The 18481-nt window shown below is 41.8% G+C and overlaps 1 protein-coding gene across 7 annotated transcripts in view; it reads right to left on the bottom strand.

Moving 5' to 3' along the window:
- The window catches only part of TBC1D5 (TBC1 domain family member 5), a 498574-nt gene that overhangs the window by 125191 nt on the left and 354902 nt on the right, over window positions 1–18481 (bottom strand). For all 7 annotated transcript variants that reach the window (XM_032488852.1, XM_032488869.1, XM_032488856.1 and 4 more), the window contains one exon: window positions 12683–12825. In XM_032488852.1, the coding sequence (XP_032344743.1) occupies window positions 12683–12825 (143 nt within the window). The remainder of the gene's footprint in view (window positions 1–12682; window positions 12826–18481) is intronic.

Here is an 18481-nt window from a genome sequence, read left to right as displayed (position 1 = left end):
CTTAATGCTTTCTTAGTCATATACATCTCCTCTTAATACTTTAAAAAAATTTAGGTATTTTGTCAATTTCCTTCCTTCCTTCCTTTGAAACCGTTCACGAGGCCTCTGGCCTTGGGGGTGTCCCTCACCTCTTGCAAGTGCTGCATCCTCATTTCCTGGAAGAACGAGCTGCTTCTTTCTTGCTTTATTCCCTCATTTTTGTGGAGCACATGCCTCCAAAAGCTTTATGCACAGGACAGGAATTTTTTGAAACCCTCTCTGCTTGAAAGATTTTATTTTGACATTAATTAACAGTCTGGTTAGGTACAGAACTCCAGGTTGGAAATACTTTTCCCTCAGAATGTTGGGGGCACTCTTCCAGAGTTTTCTGGCTTTCAGCTGAAAAGTCTCAAACCTTTCTTAGTCCTAATCCTTTACGTGACCTGCTTTCTCTTCTCTTTCCCCCACTGGTCTGTAAACTGACTATGAATAAACACCTTGGTTTGCATCTGTTTTCACATATAATGGGCCCTTTCAATTGAGAAACTCATGTTCTTATGTTGAACTAGAAATTTCTCTTTGTTTCTTTGATAATTTTCTCCCTTCTGCTTTTTGTTGATTTTGTGTTTGTTATTTCTTTCTTTTACTTCTTTCCCTACTTCCTCCCTTACTTTTTAAATTTTTTTTTTTAAAGAAATTGCATTAGCTAGATGATGGGTCTCCTGGCCTGATTTTCTTTCTTTTCTTCCTGTTTCAAGTGCTTCTCTCTGGGACATTTTCTCTATTTTATATTCTAACCATGTATTTTCATGATAGTTTAATTTTCAATCACACTGCTTCCTCTGAATTACATATTTCTCAGCTCTCTGAGAAGGCTTCTCCTCCCTGAGCAGTCTCTGTGTCCTCCAAGTGGATTTTTCCTGGTTGCCTGTCTAGATCTCTGCTTTTGTTGTGATGCTCTTCTCAAGTGTCTGGTGATTTCAGACTATCTACTATTTCAGACTAGCACGTGTGAGAGTCGGGCAGGACAAAGGGAAGCTGTGTGCACATGGACGGGTGTGTCTGTGGACGCTGGGGCTGACACAGTGCGTTCTCGGGCATCCCCTGAGCCTGGACTGTTAGGCCTTTTCTCTTGGGCTGATTAGATTCCCCCAGAGAAGATTCTCCCACGCTTCTTCCTGGAGGGGGACAATATGGCTCCAGAGTCCTGAGGAGGAAGACCCCAGTGGCTCATCAGTCACTGAAATTCCCTGAGTCCTGGTTCAGAGACCCTCCACTTTACCGTCTCCAGGGACAAACCCTGAACGTAAAGGTTGGAGATCTGAGCATGACTGCTTCTTAAACAGACTTTCAACCAGTTCTCATTTTTCAGTCTTAACTCCTTCCTTCCCCCTACCAGCTTCCGGAAGTACCAGCACTGCCAGTTCCCACACTCGTAGGGGTACGGGTTATTCCTCGGCTTCCTCCATTATCAAGTTTGCATGCAGCTTTCCTAGATCTGCTAAGTCAGTTCTCACTCATCCATCTGTTTTCCTGCTTCCAGAACTGCTGTAATCTCCTTCCCAATTCTATGTGTCCTATAGGTTCATGCTATTTCACTGGGGTTTCAGGAACAATGGAGGTAAATGCAGGAATTTAAAAATATCATACCTAATATCCTTAATCACTTGAATGACATTTCTACTTGGCACCAGGGAAGGTGAATTGAAGGGGAAGAAGAATCTAGGTGGGGAGGCAACTGGGTGGAGAAACCTGGGGACATAAGGAGTCAGGAAAACAAAGGTCACCGTCTTCCTTGCTCTGATCATCAGAGAGGATGGCCCCAGTCACCTTGCAGGACCACTCACATTCTCGTTGGCAGCAACAGATGGACATGGAATCTTGAATATTCCTGGGGAAGATTCCAATCATGCATGTAATTTTGTTGGCTTTTGCCCATAAAAGGTGTCCTACAGTTCCTGAATCCATCTGTCATACTGCTTTCTAGGGCAACAGGAAAATGAGGAGTGGGGAGTTAGCACGTGGAAGGGGAAGACTATGGACCCAGGAGGTAAGACCGCTTCTTCCCTTTATAGACGGCCAGAATGGGGCATCAACTGTTTTGAACATGACATAGAATTTCAGTAGGAAAATAATTAAAAGCATTAAATTAAAACTATTTTGAGGCACAAAATAGACATTAAAAAGACAATGTGACACATTAGAATGGCCCAAATCCAAAACACGGACACCACCAAGTGTTGGTGGTGACAATGTGGAGCCATGGGAATTTTCATTCGTCGCTGGTGGTCCAGCCATTTTGGAAGGTGGTGCATGATTCTTCAGGCCTGACCATAGGCAATTAGAAAGGTATGACAGCTCATTTTGTATTTTCAACCTGATGGGCCTGACACATTACTTCCAGGCGCGACTGTGAGTGTGTGCCTGGGAGAGGTGAGCCCTGGATTCAGGAGATAAATGAAGAGACCCACCCTTGCCAATGTGAGGGGGCATCATCCAACCTGCTGGGGGCCCACGTGGAACAAAAAGGCAGAGGAAGGCTGAATTCTCCCCTCCTTGAGCTCGGATGTCCATTTTCCTCTGCTCTGGGATACTGGAGTTCCTGGTTCTCAGGTCTTGGGGTTCTGGGACTTACCCCACCAGCACCCTGGGTCCCAGGCCCTCAGTCGTGGACTGAGTTATGCCAGTGACTCTCCTGAGTCCCACCATGCAGACAGCCAGCCATGGGACTTCCGTGCCCCCATGACTGTGCGAGCCAATTCCTATAGGAAATCTCTTATATGCCCCCTCCATCCTGCTGGTTCTTTTTCTCTGGAGAACCCCAATACAAAGTCTTGCCCTGACAGGCCTCACAGGGAGAAATGCCCTCCCCACAGCAGGCTGGGTGCACAGCCCGTGCACTGGACTCTCCGAAAGGAGCTGAGTCAAGGTCTCAGGCCAGCTTATCCGGTCCGGATCTTTCACGTGTTTATATTCCTGGCCCTGGAGCCTGCGTTCGAGATCTCTCCATCTGAGGCCCTGGGCAGGGGCGTCTCCGGGAGAGGGAAACCTGAAGACGTTTCCCCGTCTGACTTACTACCCGGTACTTTTCCACTCCTGGCCCTTCCACCTCTTCTCCGGCCCTATGACACCCCTCCACGTCCGGGTCCACGTAACTGCCAGCCTTTTCTGTTCAGGGCTCCTTCCACAGGGAGACCTCACGCCTGTGCTGATCGCCTGACCCTAGACCGGTGCGCCCCTCCGTGGGTGAAAGGGAGCAGAGGGACTCGGTGCTTTCTCCAGGTTTGGACTCCTGCTTATTTACACCACCACAGCAAGCGACTAAAGCCTTAACTCTTTCATCTCTGGCTTGCTGCTGTAATTGGCTACTCTGATGCCCGGAAGCTCGGCTCTCTCCTGCCCGGCTCAGCTGAGCCCCTGACATTTACCAGACGATCCAGAAACTGTGCTCCTCGGTCTCTGTCCAAATGAAATGAAAATTTACGTCCACACAAAACCCTGCACACTGAAACTTACAGCAGTCTTATTAATAGTCGCCAAAACTCAGAGGCAACCAAGATGTCCTTCGTTAGGTGAGTGGATAAATAAACTGTAATACATCCAGACCATGGAATATTATTCTGCATTAAAAAAGAAATGAGCTGTCAAGCCATGAAAGACATGAAGCAAACTTCGGAGCCACAGTACTAAGTGAAAGAAGCTAATCAGAAATGGCTACACACTGTATCATTCAACTACACTTCATTCTGGAAAAGGTAAAACCATGGAGACAATAAAAACATCAGTGGTCGTCTCGGGTTAGAGGGCGGGAAAGATGAATGGGTGGAGCACAGAAGACTGCAGGGCAGGGGGGTCACTCTGTATGACACCATAATGGTGAATAAGTGTCATACATTCGTCCAAACCCACAGAATGTCCCACCACAAGCGAACTGTACAGCCAACCGCGGACCCTGGGTGATGACGATGGGCCAGGGCAGGTTCAGCCCCTGTAACAGATGGACGCCTGTGGTGAGGAGAGGGATGTGGATGTGGATGTGGGGGCGGGGGGATGTGGGAAGTGAGCCTGCAAATTCCCTAAAAAATAAAGTCTGCTTTTAAAAAAAAAAAATCTAAACATTAAAAAACAAAAAAAGACAATATGCTATTCTGGTCTGTGTCAGCCTACATTAGTGAAATTTTAAAAGATTTTAAAACTAAAATGTAAAGTATTACAAATGGTACATTTGTAGCCCAAAGGGTCCATTTATATCTACATCTGAGATGGTCACAAAAATGACTGACACTATTTAATGTCTGAGAGGGAAGCATGTTGGCAGTCAGGAACTGCTAAACATTCCTTCAAAAATAAGACCACCAATTTGTGCTTTTGATAAAAACTCTGTGGCATGTCGCTATGTGATTTGAGAGAGTTTGTTTCTAGCTTGACTTTGGGTAAAGCTTTTTCAGAAAAGAAATCAATTCAATTTGTAGCTGAAATAGACTGTACTGTGACATCAGTATAATGTTGAACATGCTCTTAACGAGAAAATAAAGAAATAGAAATTCTGCGGCAGGACAGATGGAAACACGGGCAGAGAGACAGTGGCTGAGGAGTAAGTAGAGATCTAAAACGAAATAAAAAGGAACGATGTTTTAAACCACAAACGAAAACAGCCACACCAGGCCAGGCCAAGAAATGACTTAAAGAGACCCCTACAGAAAACCCAGGAAAAATTAACGTGCTGTAACATGCCAACGCTGGCTGGGAAACAAGGCAGGAAGCGGGCAGAAATGCCAAAAGGAAACTTTTCCATTTACAAAGTGTTCAGAGAGGAAGTAAATTAAAAGAGACAATAAACATTTGAGAGAGGCTTTTGGGTTAGGAAAACCTGCTGTTAAATGGATATGATTATAATGTTTTAGCTATTAATACAATCTACAAGACAAAAAGGTATGTGACATGGTAAATGAGAGAAAATGTTTTTCTTTGATACTAGTGGAAAACAAAAGTTTAAATAAATAAAAGGATGTAAAAACTTTACGTACTTAATTTAAGTAGACAAAGCTTTCTTTAAAAAAGCCACGTGGAAAAAAGCTTCCGGGCGCCTGTCCTCTCAGCAGCGACGGCACACAAATTTATGCCCCCCACCCCCGGTCTCAGGGGCTCTTCCATCCGGGGTCACCCCGGATGCGAAATGACCACATGAAAAGCTTCTGATGCTCTGAGGGGCAGGGAAGACCCGGAGCAGTGGTCCTAGTCCTGAGGAGTGTGCAGTCTGGTTGGGGAGATGGGACTCACACGCTCAGGAAGAACAACATCTAATTAAACACGCTGCCCTGAGTGGTCCTGAGTAAAACCCTACAGGACTGTAAACGTGAGCGATTGGTGAGGGCAAGAATTATAAGGGGAGGCTGGGGGAAAGCGACCTTACCCCAGGCATGAACCAGGAGTGAGACTTAGGGACATAGAGCCAGGGGGAGGAGGAAACACATGAGTGAGATACAGTGTGAAGTCGGTCAGTAGAAACAATGTGGTAGGAGTAATGGTTGGTGACGTCAATTCCTTATCTCCTAACTTTATTTTTTGCACATAGTCTTTTCTTGTTGTTGTTTTGATGACGTACGAATTTCATTTTAATTTTTTTAAATTGAAGTACAATTACAATGTGTCAATTTCTAGTGTACAGCACAATGTCCCAGTCATGCATGTAAGTACATATGTTAGTTTTCATATTCTTTTTCATTAACAGTTATTACAAGATATTGAACATAGTTCTCTGTGCTCTACAGAAGAAACTTTTCTTAAAATCTATTCTTATATATTGTGGCTAACATTTGTAAATCTCAAACTCCCAGATTTATCCCTTCCCACCCCCTTTCCCGGGTAACCATGATTGTTTACCATGTCTGCAAGTCTGTTTCTGTTCTGCAGATGAGTTCATAGTGCCTTTTTTTTTTTTTTTTTAAGATTCCACATGTGAGTGATATCATACGGTATTTTTCTTTCTCTTTCTGGCTTACTTTACTTAGAATGACCATCTCTAGGTCCATCCATGTTGTCACAAACGGTATTATTTTATTCTTTTTTATGGCTGAGCAGTATTCCATTGTGTAAACACACCACTACTTCTTTATCCAGTCATCTGTCGATGGACATTTAAGTTGCTTCCGTGTCTGGGCTATCGTATACAGTATTTTTGCACAGTCTTAACCCACATAATCCAGCAAAGAATCCAAAAAGGACTGCTTTGAACATATAAGAAAGTAAACATGTTGCTAGTATGATTACACTGCTTGGGGATCATTCTATTTATACTAATCCTGCTCTGTATGTATTGTTGGTAAAGCAAAAGTCTCGTTTGAAGAGCAGCCACTTGACAATCATTTCAAAGGTAACTTTTAAAATCTGTACAGATAATTTTCATACTGTTTTTTTTTCCCCAATGTGAAATTTTACTTTTACTTAATAAAATTGAGGCACGGTTTGAGGGATGGAAGAGGTGATGCCAGGACCATCTGTCTGTCACCAGCCTTGTGTCCAGAGCTGGCTTCCCAACCTCTAAATACGGACGTTGGGCTCCACCTCTGAGGCCTCATAAAGAATGTGCCATTTCAAAGAAATGACAGACTCACAGCCATAGAAAACAAACTTATTGTTACCAGGGGAAAGGAGGGTGGTGGAGGGATAAATCAGGAGTTCCTGAATTGCAGGTACTAACTACTATATATAAAATAGGTAAACAGCAAGATCTTACTGTATAACATGGTGAACTATATTCAATACCTTGTAATGGCCTATAGTGAAAAAGCATATGAAAAGGAATATATATGTATAACTGAATCACTGTGCTGGACACCAGAAACTAACACAGCATTGTAAAACAAGTATACTTCAATTAAAAAGAATTAAAAAAAAGAAATGTATTAAGTGGTTAAATACTACACTTGTCTGACTGCATTGCTTCCCAGGAGAATGAAAATTTGTTCAAGGTGAATGAAGAAAATTGTAAGACTACTTTTGCTAAAAGTTAAATATGAGGAGAGCAGAATGAGAACCGAGAGGGACACTGGGATCTGACCCCACAGGTGACTGTTCTGAGTCACTCAACTGCCAGGGGCGCTGCTCGTCTGCTAGGGCGGCTGTAACAAAGCACCAGTACTGGACGGTATGAAACAACAGAGAAGCAACAGCTAACAGTTCTGGAGTCGAAAAGTCTGAAATCAAAGTCTTGGCAGGGCCGCGGTCCCTCTCAAAGCTGTAGGGACGACTCCGTCCAGGTCTCTTCCAGCTCCCAGCGTGGGCAGGGTTTGCACCTTCTGAGGGAGAGCCTGTTCTAGGCCGTCCTCCCAGCTTCCGGTGAGGCTGGGGACCCTCGCCACTCCTCGGCTTGTGGGCGCAACCTCTGTCCCGTCTTCACACGGCATCATCCTCCCCTGGTGTCTTCACGCTGTCTTCTCTGCGCACGTCTGTGTCCAAATTTTCTGCTTCTTACAGGGACACCACTCATACTGCATGAGAGGCCCGCCCTACTCCAGTACGATCTCATCTTAACTAATTACACCTGCACCAACCTGTCTCCAAGTAAGGTCATATCATACTGTGAAGCACCAGGGGTTAGGACTTCAGTGTATCTTTTTGGGGGACGCAGTTCAATCCATAACAGTCCTCATTATCTGTGCCTATAAAAATCAGGATTTTGAACTGGATACAGTGAATCTTAACCTCTTCTTTTGGCGGGGGGTTAGATATTCCTTTGAGAAGATGATGAAAATACACACCCTTGACTCAGGGAAACGAACAGCATCAAGATGATGACAGGCCCTTGGAAGCCCTCCACTGAACCCCAGGGAGGCATGGACCCCCAGTGAGGACTACTGTCACTGAAAGAAGGCTCAGTTAGTTTCCCCAAGTGTGTCATGCTTTGAGCTACAAATACATCACCTATAGCTCCAAAAGAACACATGTGGTGCCCAGAGCATGGCACAGCGGTGTTGAGTTGCAACTTTTTGAGCGAATGAGCTTGAAAACTACCGGGTGTAACTGGACATCACCCTGGGTGCCCCAGGCAGGGCATTATGAGTTCAAATCCAGAGAGACGGAATAAAAATGTGACACCAATGTTGCATGTGGAATGCTGAGGCTGTCCTCCTGTTCTTGACCATGGCCTAAGATGCAAGCGCATTTATTAGCACTGCCCTTCCACGCGTTCCACCTGATCCTGTTCTGTGTCTTCTTCCGGCTCCTTTTCTCCCTCCGAGTGCTTGTCCCTGAGGAACAACGCCTTTCCCCTTGAGCCCAGCCCTCCTGACCACTGCTGCCCGTGCAACCTCCAGCCCTGAGGTGGGGTGGGGGGACGCTGCCTCGCTCCCTGATTCTGTCCCCAAACCACTGCTCCCTATCACTCCCTCGTCATCTGAAGCTCACGCCATGCAGCTCTCCTCCCACCCCGCCCCTTCGTTACTGTCATGTGGGCACCACGGTTGCTGGCAAATGGGAGGCACTCAGTAAATGCTGGTTGAATGGCTGACTCCTTGAATGAATGACTGAATGGCAGTTGTTTTCTTGGCCACTCTTCTGCATTTATTTGATGTTTCCACGGCCGGGCTCACTGTGCTGCTTCTCCATCTTTTCCTTTCATGATTCTCGGGACGGTGCCCATGGAGGACCAGACAGACAGCTCAGCTCCCTGCCAACCCTTCCACCGCCCCAGGGACCTACCGCCCCTTCATGAACTTTGACCGTCCAGGTCACACCCAGAACTGCTCCACGTCCCCGTCTGACCACAACCTCTGATGCTGTCAGCTTCACACCCTCCCTGTAACCCCTGGACTCTGACATCCTAGCGGTCTTCTCCTGGCCACACTGCCCTCCCAACACATCCTCACCCACTCAGGAAATGTCCTCAGCCCCTCCGCCCTCCCGCCTCCCTCAGTCTGCCTGGCTCATTTGGACGTGGGCCACCTTGAAGCCTGGATCATGATCTCCCTCTTCGAATCTTGCTTGGCAAGTACGGCGGGGAAAACAGAATCTTGAGGTCTGGTGCCACTGCCCGTTGTCTGTCTCTGTAGGATGGTCAACAGCTCATCTTAGTCAGCCACCCCTCCACACTTCTCAGGGACGCCCCCCGAGCCCCCTGCAGACAGCTGCGCTCGGTCCTTCATCAGGCATGGAGCACCTCCTTGTCTGTCTTCGCCCATAAGCTGGCCTACTCCCCAAACCCGCCCAGACCAGCACTGTCTTTCATGCCTGTTCCACGGCCAGTCTTCCACAGGACCCACGACCTCGCCCCACTGCCTCGGGGCCCTGGTTTCTTCTGCTATTTCACTCAAAAAATATTTACTCTGTACCCAGCCTGGTCTGATGCTGGGATACAGGAGGGAAACTGAGACAAAATCCATCCCCTCACTGCGGTGGAGGAGTGGGTGTGAAGAACGAGTAAGAAACAGGAAAAACATCAAGTAAACAAGATAATTTATCTTTTCATAGATCCCATCCTTGGAACAGGAGGGGAAAAAAGACTAGTGCTGACCCCTGGAGGAGCTGCCCAGACTGGGCTGAGAAGGACACATCTCCGTCAGCTCACCCCATCTCCGGCGCCCCGTCTCACCCCCAAGGCGGCCGTCCAACCCTCCCTACCCCACGCTGACCCTCCTTACAGCTTCCTCTTCCCTTCCCTAGTGACTTTCTTTAAAGATTACTCGCGCTTGCTATCTCTGCATTCTTCTTTATTTAGTTGACTTTTAGTTGAAAATGTGATGCATACAAACAACAACAAAAATAGCAGAAAAGGCTATTAGAATTCTTAGCTGTCCAGTTATTCTTCAGCCCCCCAACCCAGCCTCTGCTCCACCTGTCCAGCCCACTGAGTCCACGCTGACAAAGGTCTCCAAAGCCTGTCCCTCCATGGGGCCAAGTCTGGGGGTGCTTTGCCAGGCTTGCCTTACTGCACCTCAGCACTCCTGACCATGTTACCTCTCTCAGCTCAGAGAACACAATTTTGTGAGGTCACAACACAAGCTCTTCCTTCTCTGGTGCCTCTGAAATACTGACAATGAGAGACATGGAGTTTCAGCTCTGCCCACGTTCTCCTGCTGGGAGCACCACCTCGCGCAGACAGACCATCGAAGCTTAGGATCCTAATGGGATGCCTCTGAGAGTGGAAAAGGGCAGTGTTAACTATTCCTACTCTTCCTAGAAGGTGTAAACCCAGACTGTTCGCCATACAAACTGGGATATGCAGTCCCTCTGTTCTTAGGAGATCACACCCACTGCTGTGGTGTTAACTAACACATACCTATTCACCATTTGCAAAAATAAACCTGCAGCCTTGATACTGACAGGGAGCTTTATTTTCCACATCTTCAGGTACTGATTTCCTGCAGGCATCTCAGATTCAGCATGGCCCAAACTCAATCATATCCATTCCTAAAACCTGCCGGTCCTTCTATTTCCTGCCAAGTTATACGTATTACCCAGCCAGTCAGCTCACAAAGCCGGGGATCATGTTAGACCCCCAGTTCACCCTCGCCCATTAGATTTAATCACTAAGACATGCGGACTTCAGTTCTGAAGATCTCTTTAATCTATTATTTTCCTCCTGGACTATGGTCATAACCTTTCATCTGATTTCCTCGCTCTGATCTTGTCTCCTTCAAGTCTAGCATTTCCACAGTGCTGCCGGAGTGATCTAAAACTGACCAGACTTCTCCTGCTCTGAACCTTTCAACAGCGTCCCATCACCTACAGCATTAAGACTCTCATTGTGGTCCCATTCCTGTTCATGTCTTCAGGCTCACAGCCGGTTAGTCACTCTCCCTTTGCACTCTAAGAATACCAAACAGCTTGTAGAAATAAAAACACATCCACAACCCCCCACTGAGCCGTTTCTTACTTCCTAGCCTTGTTCATGCTGTTCCTTCTGCCTGGAATGCAGATCCCTTATTCAGTACCAGATATGTTAGTTTGAAATTAATTACGTCAGTCTTTCCTAATAGTCGGTAAGCTTCTTGAGGACAGAGGTAGTGCCCCTTAAATACTTAATAGTCACCCTATTTTTAGGAACTCTCACCCACTGTTAGGGATTTAACTGAGTAAACTGAAATAATGTGCTTAATTTTAAAATAATTTTGAAACTCAATATTGAAATAAACAAATTCATTACCCCCGCATTTTCCCATTGTGCCTGTGTGTTTTATAATGTCATCAGTGCGGGGATGAAAAACATACAAGGGTTTTATGAAACTGATTTTTAAAAGTAGATCTTAGCACAGGAAACAGGGTAATTAAATTAAAATACAGTTCTGATGAATCAAAGTTAAGAAAGGAGTAAATAATTGTTTAACACCAGTGAAAATCAGAATACATTTCGAAAGCTGTCTGACTCAGAAACTTTGGGAAAATATCCAAAAGCATTTTTTTTTTTTTTTAACTAAAAGAGGCCTCTCAATCTTTTGGTTTTTCACGTACACTATATTAAAATCATACAACTTTAAAATGAGAGATTAGTCTTGAATATCCTAAACTCTATTGTTCATCAAATCTACTCAAACATCCTTCTCTTCTTCCCAGATGTTTCCTCTTACAATTTCCATGTTCTTACACAGTTAGCTCTGACTCAGAAGAAAGGAACTTTTCACTTTGTGTGGCAAAGCCCCAACCATCTGATCTTCAAGGCACGAATAAAAACAAAACAAAACAAAAAAAAAAAACAAGCAAACAAAAAACCACAAGTTCTGGATAAAATGTGGTGCTCCTGTCACTTATTCATTCAAGTAATTTGGGAGGAATTAAAAAAGTATAATCTAGAATTGAAAGAACATTATTAGTGTTTCCAGAGGCCCAGCAAGAGCATCTGGCACGCCTGGTACTCAGCGAACAAACACGGAGCCACACAGCAAGTGAGCAGCCGGGACTGTGAGCGACTCCGAGCAGCTTATGTGCTTCTGACAATGTCCCACCCTTATGGTAGTTTCTTATTTCCTATTTCATCATCACTTTGTGCAATCTTTCCTAATTATATTTTGGCTTACAAATCTTGTTTTGTGGACTGCGATTATTTTTCAGAGAAGGAAAACCATTTGAGGTATTTTGAAATTTAAAACATGCTCTGATATTTCCTTCAAGCAGAGGATTATCAGACTCTCAAACGGGACTGGCACCGACTTCCCAGCCATGGCAAGCACCCGAAGGTGGGTCTGATGAGACGGGAATCCACCTACCACCTGGCACTCTACTGACAAATACATTTGGCCAAAATATAGCTGAGAATAAGTTAAAAGATCTTTAAATGAAATACTGATTTCTTATTGGCATGTTGCTGATACTACAGAAACAGCTCCAGTCTCCTGATAAATATTCTTGAATACTCCCTACCTGTCAGAAGGTGGAGCTCTAAACATATCCGAGACACCGGCTTTTTATATGTATGTTTCCCAAATGTGTGTAATGAGGAGATTAAAGCAGGAGTTAAGTGTTTAGAAAAATGGTTCTGGAGAATATTCCAATTCTCTCAGGATAAAATCACCCACATCTCCCAACAGGTACATGGATAACTAACAAAATCTATATTTAGTTTGTTCCTTTGAAACTTTGATATATTGCCTACTATAAAAATGCAGGTATGATAATTCGAAATAAAACATAAAGTAAATATAAAAGGTAAGACACAGTTAAAAAATTCAGGACCACCTACTTGACTGTTGGCAAGGTCATTGACACTTACGAGCGTCTCGGATGTAGAGTAACATGGCTATGAAAATATAATCCACTAAACCCAGGCTGAGGCCATCTGCAAACAAGGCGTCCCAGACCACCAGGAGATCCTGCAGGGGGAACTCTCGTCCAAACAGCAGCCGTACCCACCGTCTGGGGAGAAACAAAACCCAAATTCAGCAAGCAGTACTTCTGAGAGTAATATAAAGAGGAACCACTTTCTCCCGTAACTGTGAAACAATATATAATTTTTGAATGATCACACTGAGCAAATATTATATATCAAAAATATAATACAGTCAAATCCAAGTTTTAAGCTTTCAAATGAGTTTGGTAATTTTATAATTAGGCCACAATCATTAAACTTTATTCCTATATGTATAAAACACAAGTACAATATTTGAAAAGGGTAGAAATCTTTCACATGTAACAGAAATCAAAAATCTCTAAAAGGCAAAGAGGAAAATGAATATATATTAGTCTGTTACTGCGTATGTAAGGTTATGAGTTAAAAATGACAATTTTCCAAATTGTTTCCAAACAAAATTCTATACTACTACTGATTTTTTTTGGGGGGGGACGGGTTAATTGGACCTTTGCAAATGGTCATAAGACAAATTACTACAGACAAACAGAAAAATGCCCTCTCACATTTCACTCTTACGTAAAACTATTCCCATAAGATATATATATATATTTTTTTGTCAAGCATAGACAGTTATTTCAAAGGAAACATATAGTGATACTTAATTTTTAACTTTAGAATAGATATACCTTAACAGCAAGGTTATCTTTCTAGAGGTATTTTTTACAATATAGTCATTTCTATGGCTAGGAAAATGCATACCTATGCTGCAAAACAGACATCAGAATGAGAATACTAAACAAGGTCTGTATTTAATTATATATCATAAATAGTAACACTTCAGACTCTAGGTAAGTACTAAGCTATTTATGTCTAATTCTTACAAGAAAATTAAAGTAATTCACTTTGATACTTTTTATTCATTTACTTCTAATTTTATACATGTGGCTATAATTTTCTTACATAAGCCCTTCTCTAGGAACTTTAGCTAGAATTCCATGTGATTCTGGCACACAGTGAAGAATAAAAAATTTCAAATTTCTAGTACTACCAAATAGTACAGAAATAGAAGAAATTTTTCAAAAATTTGTTAAGAGATATTAGTTCTTTGCAAAATTCAAAATCAAATATAACCATCTGTGAGGTTAAAGTGAGGCCAAAAAAATTCAAATACTACTTTTTTCAGGGAGTATTACATTTAAGGAGGAATCAAAAAGCTGTGACAAAATAGTGTATAATCACACGTAAGTATCACAGTTTATTAAGAACCATATGATCAAGTACTTGAGTTCTTTTACTCATCTTACCAAATGAATCAACTGAATAATAATTAAATTGTATTTTCAACTAAAATTTAAACTGTTACTCAGGTTTTCAGTAGAAAAATTTAATGCCAAAGTAACATTTATTCTTTAAAAAGGATAAATTTTTATTGCTGATGACTTTTATCTACTTTTCAATTCTTACTCCACTACTAATAAGAGCTATGACTAAAAAAACCAAAAAACATATATATTTTGTCTAATATGACTATATTTATATGGCTTCGGATAAAACATTATTTCTCTAAACACTTCTAGTTCTTTCAAATTACAAATGCTAACATGTACTGTTTTAAGAAGTACAAAAATATCTCTAAATTAAACAGGTTGCTCTTCTTAATTACAAACATGTAACTGGTCTTGAAAAAAGCATCAGGGGAGGCAGAGGGAAGGGGCAAAGCAAAAAGCACCCGGATTAAACCATCTGGGGCACTTGTCTAAAGGACCTTGGAACTGATAACTACATTTGTGTTATTAAGTGACAAAAACATTTAGAATGTGGTGATTCAGTTATCCGATGGACACAACCAGGAGAAAAATTCATCAATGGAACAAACTGATGAGGATCTAATGGTGACCATCGTCAGTAACGCTGTGTAACTGAAATCTGCTTAGAGTAGAACTTCGATTTCACACACACAAAAATAACCAGGTGAGGTGATGGACGTGTTCATCACACAGGTGGTAGGAATCCTTTCACAACGTGCACAAATGTACATCAAGTCGTCATGACGTATGTTAAATAGCTTACAAATGTTATTTGTCAGCTATACCTCAATAAAGCTGAAAAACGTTAAGTCAACAAACAAAGAATAATTATCTTGGTTTGATGGATAGGCAAATTTTGGCATTTTCAAAATTGAAAATTCTGACATTTAACTGATTCTTCATGGTTCAAATTCGGATGCCAGTACAAAGTTCAAGTACCACACCTGTAATACCATGCCCTGAATTTGTGCCTTTCATTCCCAGAGGTTATCTGAATGCTTTCTTTATCTGAATAAGCCCATTTAGCAATTGCTGCTGCTGTTTCCTGAAAGATACTGCTTTTGCTTAGTCTTATTATGTGTAGAGAAAAATTTTTCCCTATGTTTTCCCTAGTATCTCCTATTGAAATAAAAATGACTTTTGAAAAAAGGTGACATTTATCATAATACAATAAACATCACATAGGAAATAAACAAAACCCCACCCCCAAAAAACCTGATGAAGGTTAATACATACCACAGAGGAGAATACAATGAGATCTTTTCCCCTTTCCCCTAAAGTTCAAATTCCTCTCATTTTCTTATGGCCAATCACAGCTTTGGTTCCATCACAGACAGGACAAGAGCAAAAAGAAGGAACTAAGTAGCCTTTTAAAAGAAATAACTTTTATTCTTATTATTTCTATAACAAAATGCCCAGTTCTTGCCCAAACACCTTCTCTTGCAACTTTCCTACTGTTCGGGTTGTGTTGGCATAGCTGCAGAAATGACCCCCCCCCACACACACACGTGCAGCAGTGGCCCCGCGGCGCCGGGGAGCGGGGATGCAGACACCTGGGGATCAACACGGAGTAATGCTCATCTTCAAAGCTGCGCACGATGCAAGTCTCCAGTACTTTTACACTTAATGTGCAACCTGCGATGTGCTGCTTTACAAATGTTTTACATTGCTTTATTTCTGAAGTTTCACCTTGCCAACTACACTGCTAAACTGTTCCATGGCAAGGACCAAATTCTGTGTATGTGTGTGTGTGTGTGTGTGTGAGAGAGAGAGATATCTAGAAGGTTCTTTGTAAAGAGCTCTGTACACTTTGCTAAGTGCTTTATGTGTTTACCAAGGTCTTGTTAAACTCACTGTAAAGCCACCTGTCACGCTACTGAGAAGCAAAGGTGTAGTTAAATTGGAAATACAGGCATTGGTCTTGTTAGTGGCAGCAAAAAAATAATTCAGGAGGTGGGGAAAAAAAAACCAGAACCACAGAAGAAAAAATTTATTTTTAGATGCCTAGCAGGTTTCTTTTACTTAAGACTGTTAGTAAGTTGTACATGGAAAAATATTAAATTAAAGTAAAATACAGTTTCTTCTATTTTATGTACAATTACAGGGAAATTAAGGCCAAATTCTCAAAATATTTAAGAAGTACCTTATGACGAATGGAATGCTTTGGGACCAACAATGACCTTACCAATAATTTAATCATTTTAATCCCAATTAGATTAAGTTCAAACACATATTCACCACACATAAAATGTCCTGTGCTGTTTTGAGCTTTCTTCATTGAGCTTAGCTTAAAAGTCAAGGAAAAAAAAATCAGTTCTTTATGGAATGAGCTACCAACAGAAATTATTTCAGTATACTTTCGTATTCTTAGAAAGGAAAACTTACTCTAAGGAATGAAGTCTTACGAAGAAATCACTCCTAGAATTAAAATGCTTTTATTGCAGTTAAAAATATTTAGCGAGAGTTTGTTACACTTAAGGGTAGCATTAAACCCTTCTTTTAGCTTCAGTTTAATTGCCTGATACTATTAATCTTGAATTATGTACGTTACACCTACAGATTGCAATGCTCGTAACCATATACATTTTATCACTTGTGATAATACAATAATTCATATTTTACCGGACCTACTTAGTTATTAAAATCTACACAAACCAAAAGGGCCATCTGAAGTATTAAATTTAATAATAAACCACTCAAAGACAGGACAGTCTCTATGTTTGTACTTAAACGAGTATTCCCTGTTTTAAATTTCTGTATAATTAAGCTGCTTATCCCCCGAGGATCAGTAACTTCTGATGGTGTTATTGCTTGGTGAATGACCCATGGAAACACCAAGAGAAATCTATTTTTTACCGATCAGTTTATGAAAACGATCAGTTGGACTGAGGCTTAAACAAACACAGCCTTAATCCAACAAGGCTGTAGTGGGTTAGACATGCACAAAGTGTGTTAATATACTAGAAATTCATTTCCTTTTTCTTCTGAGATACAGGTATAGCCACTTTAGAAGAACAAGTGAAATAGAAAGGGTATATTCAATCTAACTTAACAAACATTATCAGGGAATCTTAAGTAACCCGTGATCATGAAATGACAGCACTGGGTACGCATACCGGAACACAAAAGAGCAATGTTAGATTTTTGCTCAATGGCATTAATTTTGACTTTTGCTTTCTGCTCACTTGTACTCTTCAAAGCTAACAGTTAATTTTTAAATAATCCATGCCTGGTAGAGAATAAACACAGAATCCAAATTCTGTGTTTGGATCAGAGAAAAATAAAAGCAAACCCAAGGGTTCATCTTTGTGGCTCCCACTTCCTTGACTGAGTTTAGGCTCTTCTTATATTGAGTTCCTTTGTACTCAGTTCCTTTTGAGTTAATTTACTCTGAGTTTTCCTTAATATCAACTCTGTGAAAACAGTCTTAAAACTAGAACCAAATACTGCAGTTATTATAATTAGGGTCACAAGGCATTCTGATCTTTAATTCTAACTTCTTTGGAGAGCAAAGCCACAAAAGAGGGAAGCCAGAATAAATCACTTTTTCCCCTAATTTTACATTATGATTCTTCTAACAGCTTTGTAGAATATGTTACTGGAAGATGCTTCACCTGTTTGCTTTTTTTTTTTTTTTAAATCTAGTCAATCATTTCAATTTGATGTTAAAAATATTTGGGATCTGCATGGGTTACGGAAAGATGTAAATACTTCAAGCCCATCAAACTCGGCTTCAAAACAAAAGGAACTGCAAATTCAAATTAGTTATCCTCTCTAAAGAACTGAAATTTGCTTTTGAGGGAGTCCTTGTGATTCACGAGTTGAATCAGCTTGAATTTGGCTCTCTGGGAATACATGTTAAACCTAATTTAACCCCCATATGTGCATCAATTGTTAAAAGGGTATTTTTGACTTTGGGGAAAATTCTCTGTTCCTTTCAGAGGGCAGTACATAGCCCTCTATTAAGGAAGGTTTCTTCTTCCAAAAATAAGTTCCTAATAATTATCACCCATTCCTACTGTAATTTATTCTCTTTGGCAAGTGTTTGAAGCTGTTTTGTCAGAGCAACTATAATATGCCCTTTGCAAAAATAGTCTCAATGGAAAGCAAAGCCTTGTGTATCTGGGCTTTTCCAGAGGTAAAAGATGCTCGTGAGAGTGTGGGGCACAGAGGGTGACCATCATGTTTTGAGGCTGTGTAATCCTTGAACATTTTCACATATACACACTCACACTCTTTCAGAGGTAGACCTCCTATTTTGATTATAAGTATAGTATTTCAAGGACAGAGTAACTTTAGGATGTGTGATTTACCAGCAAATTCAAATAAAGCTCTTGAAAGATGGTAAGATCCCAATGGAGATTTGGTTATATGAACAGGACGTGCTCTCACTGAGAACCCTGCTGTAGACGCT

The sequence above is a fragment of the Camelus ferus genome, chromosome 1 (assembly GCF_009834535.1).
Source record: "Camelus ferus isolate YT-003-E chromosome 1, BCGSAC_Cfer_1.0, whole genome shotgun sequence".
NCBI classification, from domain to species: Eukaryota; Metazoa; Chordata; class Mammalia; order Artiodactyla; family Camelidae; genus Camelus; species Camelus ferus.
The sequence above is the reverse complement of the archived record's forward strand: the minus strand, read 5'-3'. Positions and strand labels throughout refer to the sequence as shown.